This window comes from Mus caroli, chromosome 19 (assembly GCF_900094665.2).
Source record: "Mus caroli chromosome 19, CAROLI_EIJ_v1.1, whole genome shotgun sequence".
NCBI lineage: Eukaryota > Metazoa > Chordata > Mammalia > Rodentia > Muridae > Mus > Mus caroli.
In genome coordinates this window covers 9,393,628-9,403,826 of record NC_034588.1, presented here as the reverse complement: position 1 = coordinate 9,403,826, position 10,199 = coordinate 9,393,628, and the positions used below count along the sequence as shown (strand labels likewise).

The window sequence follows — 10,199 nt, the reverse complement described above, 5'->3', positions numbered from 1 at the left end:
AAAAAAAAAAAAAGCAAAGATGGGGAATAATCAAGGAAAGTCACCCGATGCCAACCTCTGACTGTATAGCCTCTATATGCACATCATTCCAAAGTGCAGGTGTATGCACAGAGTATTCTCTTAGCTGAAATCTACAAACTTACAAAGGGTATTAATAGAAACCTAAAAATCAGCAACATGACCTCTGAAAGGGCGTGGAATGAAAATGCCAACAGCACTAGGTTAAATGTGATGGTGGTAGTGCTCTCTCTGGGATTTCATTCTACTTTGCTGTGCTCGTATTACAAAGGATAATGTTTCTTTTCCACAAAATTTCCCTGCATAATATATGTAGGCAAATTTTCACCAGACTCAGGATATTGTATGCCTTCTTGGTTTTCTACTGCTCTTATCAAAATTAAAACAGAGATTAAATAACAGGAAAAGCACGGCTGGCCACTATATGTCCTGAGGGATACTGGTATCCTCTACTGCCTCAGATACTTTGTTATTGTCGGTAGGTCAAAGGAGAAAGGGGAGCTGAGACTTGACCCCCATTGTATACCATGGCTCTAAACAAGTACCTACTACATAGCAGGCACCATCTAAACACTATGACAAGCCTGCATCATTACTTGCACAACATACACCAGAAAACCAGGGGCTGAAGAGATGGCTCAGTGGTTTAGAGCACTGACTGCTCTTCCAGAGGACCCAAGTTCAATTGCCAGCACCCATATGGCAGCTCACAACTGTCTATACCTCCAAAATATGACACCCTCACACAGACATGCATACAGACAGAGGTTTTTGTTTGTTTTGTACTGAAACTGGGTATGTACACTAGACTGGCCTTAAACTTACGGAGATTTATATTCCAGCCTTCCTCCTGAGTGCTGAGATTAAACACAAGTGCACCAAGTTTTGTCTCAGTCTTTACATCTTTAAGATGACATCAACTGGAAGGTGCTTGTAGCTTCCCTGTAGTCAGGCATGCCATGTCCTGGCCACTGCTACTCAGGAGAAGCTTGTTACAATTCCTGGGAAATGTCCTAATAAAACAGGATAGGCACCTAATCTACACCTTACTCATCCACACCCAGCTATGTTCCTCATGCCAAGCCAGTTTAACTTTCACAACAGCTTTGAAGCAAGAATCTTCTGAGAAGAGGAATCTACTGCTAAATATGACAGGAATAACTGTAGAAGACTTAATACTCGACGCTTCAAATGTCACCAGAAACTAATTTTTCCAAACCACTGTTTGTGTTCTAGCCTTGATATGTAGTTCTTGAGTGGAAGAAAGCTACAGTAGTGGTAAGTTTCCAAGGACAGAGACTGACAGGCACACAGGCGCACCTTGTTCTGGAGCACAGCAGTGAGGTGAGAGTTGGAGGGCGCTGGTGCACTTGCACTCTGAGGTAGGTTCATTAGCTGTTGCAGAAGGCTGGTGACAGTCACTGAAGGAAGATGATAGAGGAGGAGAGAGAAGGGACTCAGTAAGCATGGCAGCACCTACAAAACAGAAACAAGAGCGTTACACCCTGCAAACCATTCCTCACTCACCTTCCACCAGTGGGTGTGGCCAGCAGGCTGCTTGCCAGATACAAAATCAGTCTATTGCTGTGTGCACGGACATTTGTTGTAATGGAAAAGAAGGATAAATATTTGATTCTTTCTTGTTAAGTTTTGGGATGAGTTACTGACCTAGCACTCACTGCACATAATTGATATGTTTTTGGTATCAGTATGAACTCATTAAATAAAATCTAACTCACTCTACTGCTGTAATTTTTCTTTCTGATGTTAAATATGTCACTTCTGGCAAATAGGAGTCCCCTCAAATTGGTTTGTACATCCCCAGTAACCTGGTAGTTCTCTTGCCTCTGTTGTAAGACCAGCATTATCTGTACTCCCATGAGAATGCCTGGAACCACTTATTACTTCAAGAAAATGGATTCCAGAAACATCATTTATTACTTTTTAATTCACATAGGTTAAAAACTCAGCACATGCATGTATACATGAATATTTATACATATACAGGAGAGGGAGGAAGAGAATGAACAACAAACATATTTTTAGACTGGTATCAAACTTACAGCAATCTTCCTGTCTTAGTCACCATAGTGCGGGGAAATCAGGCATAAGTTACCACAGAACTTTTCTATAGAGTTAACTAAGTGCTTTTAACTAGCAAGTAAGCCCCATGAAGATCTTTTTTGTACTCCTAGCTTTAGTTCTATGATGTAAAATGGTGCCTGGAATGTAGTATTCAGTGAGTATTCACCAAACGACTGAGGTTCTCCCACACTTGCTTCCATTACTGGGTTCCCATGAGATCATAACTGACAAAGTGCCCACTGCTCCACTGACTTCCTTTGTCATTTATGCTCTAAAATAGGTGTGCCTTTTTATTCTGGTCTTTTATTCTTTAGGATAAATCTTGAATCTTTAAATTTTCCTACACTCCATTTTTCATTCTTGGAGTCTCTTAAAAATGTACTAGTTTGAAGGCTGGAGAGACGGTGGTTCAACTATTTAGAGTGCTTGTTGCTTTTACAGAGGACCCCAAATCCAATTCCCAGCACCCACTTGGAGGCTCACAAGCCTTAACTCCAATTGTAGGGATCTAATGCCCTGTTCTGACCTCCATGGACACTAACCATGCACACAGTGCACATACATACAGGCAAGCAAACTACTCATAAGTAAAACTAAAAAAACTAATGTATTTTAAAAAGTGTGTATGTTGCATTCTTCTGATGAGATTTAAACCTTTCATTCCTTTCTGTAAATACTAAAATCTCAAAGGCTACAGTAGTAATGTCTACCTCTTTCATGTATTGAAGTACATAGGCATGTACTCAAGTGATTACTTCTAAATTTTTAATCAACTACAATTAATTTCCTCATAGGTATCTCATTCTGAATCCTATATGTACTAATACTAATTATTCTCTTTTTTTAAAAAAGATTTATTTATTTATTTATTATATGTAAGTACACTGTAGCTGTCTTCAGACACTCCAGAAGAGGGCGTCAGATCTCTTTTCGTATGGTTTTGAGCCACCATGTGGTTGCTGGGATTTGAACTCAGGACCTTTGGAAGAGCAGTCAGTGTTCTTACCCGCTGAGCCATCTCAACAGCCCACTAATTATTCTTTTACCAGTTTCTTGCCTTGAACTTGAAAAAGTACAAGAAATTTAGCTAATCTTCCAAGAGCTGTTACAAGGATAAACAGAGATCTTTTTTTTTTTTTTTTTTTTTTGGTTTTTCGAAACAGGGTTTCTCTGTATCACCCTGGCTGTCCTGGAACTCACTTTGTAGACCAGGCTGGCCTCGAACTCAGCAATCCGCCTGCCTCTGCCTCCCGAGTGCTGGGATTAAAGGCGTGCGCCACCAAGCCCGGCTAAACAGAGATCTTTTAATCAAGAATTATCAGCTGGCCCCTGTGGCGCACGCCTTTAATCTCAGCACTTGGGAGGCAGAGGCAGGTGAATTTTTGAGTTTGAGGCCAGCCTGGTTTACAGAGTGAGTTCCAGGACTGCCAGGGCTACACAGAGAAACCCTGTCTCGAACCCCCTGCCCCCCAAAAAAGATTTATCCTGTGGGGCACCATTCAACTAAACCTCCAGGCTAATGTGAAGTTACTGACAACAGAGCAAAGAGGGATATTTGACATATCTGACATCCACATGCCCTCCATGGGGTACCTCATCTTGGGCGTCCTTCTTGATAAGGAAAGGGAGGTTCCTGGCAGTTGCCATGAGAATGTCAGCTGCTTGCTCTGTGGAGAGGAAAGGGAGAATGCGGGCAACCATTCTCTTCCCTTTTCGGATACACATGATCTGTACAAAGTGGTCATCACTTGGCCTGCAAAAAGAATGCCATCTAGTGTCAATAAAGGCATACAGAAAACCCACATTTTTAAAAATTACGCAACACTTATCTTTATGATCATTTGTACTACCAAAATGGAAGGTGACTTTCTAATTCCAAACAATTTTTACTTTTTACAATAAAAAGTAGAAAGTTTTACAAATATAGAAAATCATTGCCCATATTATAAAGTGTGATCAAATTTGATTTAAGTAAAAATTAAATATTTTTCAGGGTTAACCTGTAAGTGTTATTAGGGCACATAGAATTTACATAGCTTTGTAATTTACTTTTTGCCCCCACAGAATGGGAATTGAGTCCAGAGCCTCCTGTATGCTAGACAAGTTTTCTATTGTGAGCACTTCAACCTCTTCAATACTTTTCCATGTCAATATTCTTCAACTAAATGCATTTAATGGTTTCATTACATGTCTATATAGGGATAAATCACGTTTATCAGACCGAAACTACAAAGGGTGTGTTGAAAAGAAGTCTATTCTATGTTTGTGTAACTTGTGGCTGAGGAGACCCTGAGTAAAGAGAAAGGAGCCATTAGCAGACATTGTCTTCTTACATTTAGTATCTGGGATTTATCAAACATCACAATTAGGTTTGCTTCAGACAATGAGCAGGAGAAAGATGACACAGAAAGAGTTAACACTTCTGTCAGGAGCCATAATGGGACGAGCTAATAACTAATAATAACAGGTGATCATCCTGAAGCTGCCTCGGATTATTATAATCTGCGACAGGGCTTAATGAGCCCTCATTAAGCAAGGCTGTGAGAGACTCATTTTAGGAAAGATTCTTCTATTAATATGCTTTTCCTGTTGTTATTAAACATATATAACAATCACTAAGTAGTGGCACACCCCTTTGGAACAGACCTCTGCAGATCCATGAAGATGTACCAGCTTGTAGTGATGTTATATAGACAAATAGATGACTTAAGTCTTAGTGATGATCCTATAAGAATTCCTAAAATTCTATCTGTGATTATTAAGCTCTTTTATTAATGGGACTGCTATTAGGTCCTTTTCTGATAATCAAAGCTGCAATGAGAACTCTGTGCCAATCTCCCAAGTGTCACCAGTTAATTGCTTTTAGATGGTAACCAGACTTTCTCCTACTCAGAGCACATTCCAAGAGGTTGTAAAACAATTAACCAAAGGTCTACACCTTTAATAGCAGCGTTTGGAAGGCAACTGGATCTCTGTGAAACTAAAGACAGGCAGGGACACACAATGCGACTCTCTCAAAACAAAGACAACAAAACCCAAGATAGATGCTAAGCTTATAAATAGTTGGACAGAGTATATCATAATCCCAAGTATGTGGAGTTTAGTTTGGCAATGGAGGGAATCTCCCATCTCCTCTAAAAGCACAATAATTACCTCTCTTGTCCAGGCAATTTGCCCCTCAGGTTGTCATACATGCTACAAATTTTGTGCTTTCTTTCATCCATCAGGGCAGGCCGCTCTTCTTCTAGACTTAGGAGATAGCGCCTTTCATAATCCTCCACATCAAGGAGTAAACTATAGGTCTAGGAGACAGAATAGGCCACAACATGGCAGGTTAGGACCAGAGTATTAGATAAATGTCTTCACAGTTTAGGACTAACTAGTAATAAGTACCAGCATGTAATTTAAACAAAAGGGATTTTTAAAAAGGTGCTCCTTTAAATGTAGGGGAACATGGTGATATAATCCTTTAACCACCATCCTTTCTCTCTCTTGGACTGCTAGTCAAATAATAAAATAGTGAAGTAATTATGCTTCCCAAAATCTCTAGCAGCAATGTTTTGTTTGTTTTTGAGACAGGGTTTCTCTGTGTAGCCCTGGCTGTCCTGGAACTCACTCTGTGGATCAGGCTGGCCTTGAACTCAGAAATCCGTCTGCCTCTGGCTCCCAAGTGCTGGGATTAAAGGTGTGCGCCACCACTGCCCAGCTTTTAGCAGCAATGTTAGGCTGAAATACCCAACTTACTATAACACTGCCACCTTCCAGTGATGAGGATGTCTGAGAGTGTGGAGATGCCAGGGCTTGACTGCTGGCCGTTTTCCTCCATCTTTCAGCACTTTCTATATTGAGGCATCACCTCCCACCTGAACCCAGAGGTAGCCAAGTAGGCTTACCTATCTAGCCAGGTTCCTCCAAGGATCCTAATCTCTTACCTCCTCAGCATTGGCTTGCCATACCTGCCTGGCATTTATGTGAATGCAGAGGATGTAAACTCTGATCTTCAAACAAACATTTTACCATCTTCTCTAGCCCTGGCAATCTTTAGATAGGGTCTCACTTTGTAGTCCTTCTGGAATTCACTATGTAGTCCTCACATTTAGAAACTGCCCTGTGAGTAAAATCCACCACCCTGGATTCCTAGTCAAGCAAATTTTCTTTTTGTTTTGTTTCTTGAGACAGGGTTACTCTGTGTAGCCCTGGCTATCCTGTTAACTCGTTCTGTATATCGGGCTAAACTAGGAGATCTTCCTGTCTCTGCCTCCTGAATGCTGGGATTTTGTGCATCACCACCAACCAGGTAAAAAGTTAATTTTACTGGCTGACACCAGTAGTCTAAGCACTTCACAGGTATTCAACTCATCGCAAACTCAACCCCAAAACAAAACTACTATAGTTGTCTCCACAAAGAAACTGAGGACAGCATAAAAGTATAAATAACTCAGCCTCAGGTTACAGACTCAGAAAAGGGACAGTTTGTAGCTTGTGCTCTACAGTCTTGAACATGGTGTATGCTTCATAGACAGTCTATATGTATAATCTCATTTCACCCAATAAATGATGTAAAACTAAATCAGTTCATGAGAAACTTTTATTCCTATTTTTAATTAGGCTTAAGATGACCTGGATTGATGAAATTGCTCAATGGGTAAAGGTGCTTGCTGTCCAGTCTGACAGCCTGAGTTCATCTCTGTGTTGGAAGGAGGCACATGTTGCCTCCCTTAAGTTATCATCTAACTTCCACACAAGCTGGAGTAAACACCTACACACACATACACTTATATGTCACAAAAGGTGTCCTGCTCAAAGGTAATCAGTTGAAGAGCAGTGAACAAAACCCCAGTGCAGTGTTCTTTCTAGGATCCCATAGGCAAGGTATGTAGCACAATCACTTCTAAATACTCTGGTAAACAACAAGAGCTTACCACACGCCAAGTCTTACATAATATAAAAGAACAGGGACCAGTGAGATGACTGAGCAGGCAAAAAGCACCTACCCACCCAAGCCAGTCTTGAGTTTGAGACCCAAAACCCACATGGCAGAAGGCAAGAATCCAGCCCTACAAGCTGCCCTCTGACCTTCATGCACCATGCCAGCCCATATATAAAATGTAATATTAAGAAAATGCTGATTTACTGATCATTCTTCTACTTCTTGGGTACACATATATTTGATAGTCCTTTAAATTGAAACTAAATATAGAAATAAATTCTAAAACTTACTTTCTCAATTATAACAAGGGTTTTTCTTCTCTTATCCCGAACTTGTTTTTCTTTTGTTTCCTTAAAAAAAAAAAAAAAAAAAAAAAAAGACAATTCAGGAAAAATTTTTTAGAACATTTTACTCTGCCCCTAGAAGCACTANAAAAAAAAAAAAAAAAAAAAAAAGACTATTCAGGAAAAATTCTTTAGAACATTTTACTCTGCCCCTAGAAGCACTACAAATGTGGCTGCTGTGTGCCTGCAGTGTGTCAGTAGGCGCAAAGAGGAGAAAGTCTATGTCTATGCTCAGTGCTTTGACCTATGACTATCTGAATGATTAGTAGCCTGAAAAGATGCTAACTTGAGACAACTACCAATCAGGTGCCAGGCAAGCCCAGATGAACTCCCAGGATGGGGAACAAGCCAAAAACTTGAAGAACCCTGTCTGGGACTCTGGCCCCAAGCAGGAGTGAGCCAGAAACAACTACCAGACTGGCATCATGGGGCCCCTGACAGGGAGCTAACTTGAGATGAACACCAACCAGTTCAGAGCTACACAGGCTTGGGAGGTGTAGACCATGCCCAAAAGGACCCCTGCCAGGCACCATAATGCACAAGTGAGGCACAGCACTCTGACACCACCCCTCAGATGATCCCAGACCCTCAAAGACCACTAAGAGCAAGTAGTGGTGGAGAAATGGAAGAAAAGATAAACAGAGGGATGTGGGCCCAGTGAAGACAGGCAGAACTAGAGAGTCGAGGGTAGTGAGGAACAGCCTGAGGTTAGTAGCCGGTGTTGCCACCTGAGACCACAGTAGGGTCTTGGCTTGTGCTGCTACAAGGATGGGTTGGGAGGCTGTGTAGAACTGGCCCTGGAGGCATGAGAGCAGACCCTACCACACATGGAGGGATAGATTACTCTCCTCCTTCCACACCCTTCACCAACTGTGACAGGTGGGAGACCTAGCTCTAGGGTCATGAGAGCAAGAGAATTGGCCCTGCCCCTCACCCGCTGTAGCACTCAGGAGAGCAGGCAAGGTACAGGAGAGTAGAACTGACCCTAGTGATGCGATCATGGGCAAGCTGGCCCTGAGGGTGTGTGAGAGAGTTGGCCCTGCAACTTGTATGCCATGGGGCACAGGCAAGAAAAAGATGCCCTCGTGCCTTGTCATCTAGGGCTTGTGGGAACTGGTCCTGACTCTCAATTGCTGTGGCACTTGAGAGAATGGGACCTGCACCTCACCTGGACACCCCACAGTAGAGCTGGCCAGGTGAGCAGGCCACTAAGGATGTGAGTGTGAGAGATCTGAGACTGCCTCTTGTCTGCTGGGCAGTAGCACGGACAAGGGAGAGACCCTTCTCTTCCCTGACCTTGTCCCTCAACATCTATGACAGGTGGTAGAGATGGCCCTGAGGTCAAGAGAGTGGGAGAACTGCCCATGTCCCTCACCAAATAGAACACTCTGGAGAGCAGGTACTGCACCTTGTCTGAGCACCTTGCCTGGCCCTGTCTGTGGGTGAGCTGGCCCCGAGGGTGTGAAAGTAGGAGAGTCAGCGGACAGACTTTCCAATGACTACCACAAATGAACACTTCTTTTGCTGCACTTACATCATCCTCACTCCGAGATGTCACAACAGCATCTATCATCTTCCGAGGATTATTCACACTGGAGACAGTAAGCTTCCCCAAAGAGCCCTCAAACTGCACTGAAAGGACAAAAAAGAATCCAATAAACACTTGGAATACAGCAGAGAGCACTTGAAAAGCTGTTTTCTGTTCTTCACCCATGGCTTAATAGTTTCCCAGAGGACTGTAGATAGTAAAGCACCCCCTTTTCTTTTCTTTCATTTGTTTGTTGTTTAAGGCAAGGCCTCATTATCTTAGGCTGACTTTGAAATCATGACCCTTCTGCTTCTACCTCCTTAGTACTAAGATTATAGGTGTGACCTGCTACAGCCAGCTAAAGCAACTCCTTTGCCTAATTCTCCACTCTTCATTACTATTAATTATCAAAAGAAAAATTTTCCTTTATCAATTTTAGAAATACCAAGAAAAACTGTAAATTCTTAAAAATTCTGGACTCTCAAAGAGGAAAGATCCTGTGAGTTTATCTGTCAAGCTAGTCACACTCTCCACAAATAATTACCTCTAGTTTATTAAAACAGCAGTCTTTCAAGTGGGCTAGGACCTTACCAGGCTGATAAGCATGCTCCAGTTTGGCCACCTGAGGGGTGATGAGCTTGGTACGCTCCTTCTTAGGGCCATCACCTTGTATTTCTTCAGCAGCTGACAATTTCTCCAGTTTTTCAAAGTAATTCTACCACAAGAGAAGATGATTTTTGTTGCAGAACAAGTAATACAGACTACTACTGTACTTCACACTAATTATACCAGTGGTAGTAACACAACTAGAAACACATTGATTCCTAAGTTTTGTTACTTTGTTGTAAACACACACCACACATACATTTATTTTTCAATGTACCTTTATCATAGAAATAACCCACTACATAGACCAAGCTGTCTTAAAATCAAGAGATCGACCTTGCCTCTGTCTCCAGAGTGCTGGGATTAAAGGCGTGTACACCCATCCTTGGCCTCTGCCTCTTTTCTTTTTTTCTTTTTGGAGACTGGGATTCTATGTGCAGCAGTTAGTAGTTTCCCTGGAACTCACTTTGTAGACCAGGCCTCAAACTCAAGAGATCTGCCTCCCAAGCGCTGGAACTACAGGTATGTGCCACCATGCCTGGTTCTCACCCTTGACTTTTATCAAAAACCAATCGATGAACTACAGGTACACCTCAACAACAGAGTGAGGTTATAGCATGTTCAAAGCCCAGGGTTCAATGGCCAGCACTACAAACCTCTGACACACACAGACACACACAGACACACA

General features: G+C 42.1%; 1 protein-coding gene and 1 non-coding gene across 2 annotated transcripts in view; one reads left to right on the top strand and one right to left on the bottom strand.

Annotated features, from left to right (window-relative positions):
* Patl1 (PAT1 homolog 1, processing body mRNA decay factor) overlaps window positions 1-10,199 on the bottom strand; it is a 32,769-nt gene that overhangs the window by 3,843 nt on the left and 18,727 nt on the right. The window contains exons 11-16 of the mRNA XM_021151752.2: window positions 9,497-9,620; window positions 8,912-9,009; window positions 7,324-7,383; window positions 5,257-5,405; window positions 3,697-3,856; window positions 1,339-1,494 (exon numbers count right to left, since the gene is read on the bottom strand). Coding sequence (XP_021007411.1) covers window positions 1,339-1,494; window positions 3,697-3,856; window positions 5,257-5,405; window positions 7,324-7,383; window positions 8,912-9,009; window positions 9,497-9,620 — 747 coding nt within the window. The remainder of the gene's footprint in view (window positions 1-1,338; window positions 1,495-3,696; window positions 3,857-5,256; window positions 5,406-7,323; window positions 7,384-8,911; window positions 9,010-9,496; window positions 9,621-10,199) is intronic.
* LOC115030060 lies at window positions 7,523-7,655 on the top strand. Its single transcript, XR_003835648.1, has one exon. It is a non-coding gene; the product is annotated as a small nucleolar RNA SNORA17 (small nucleolar RNA).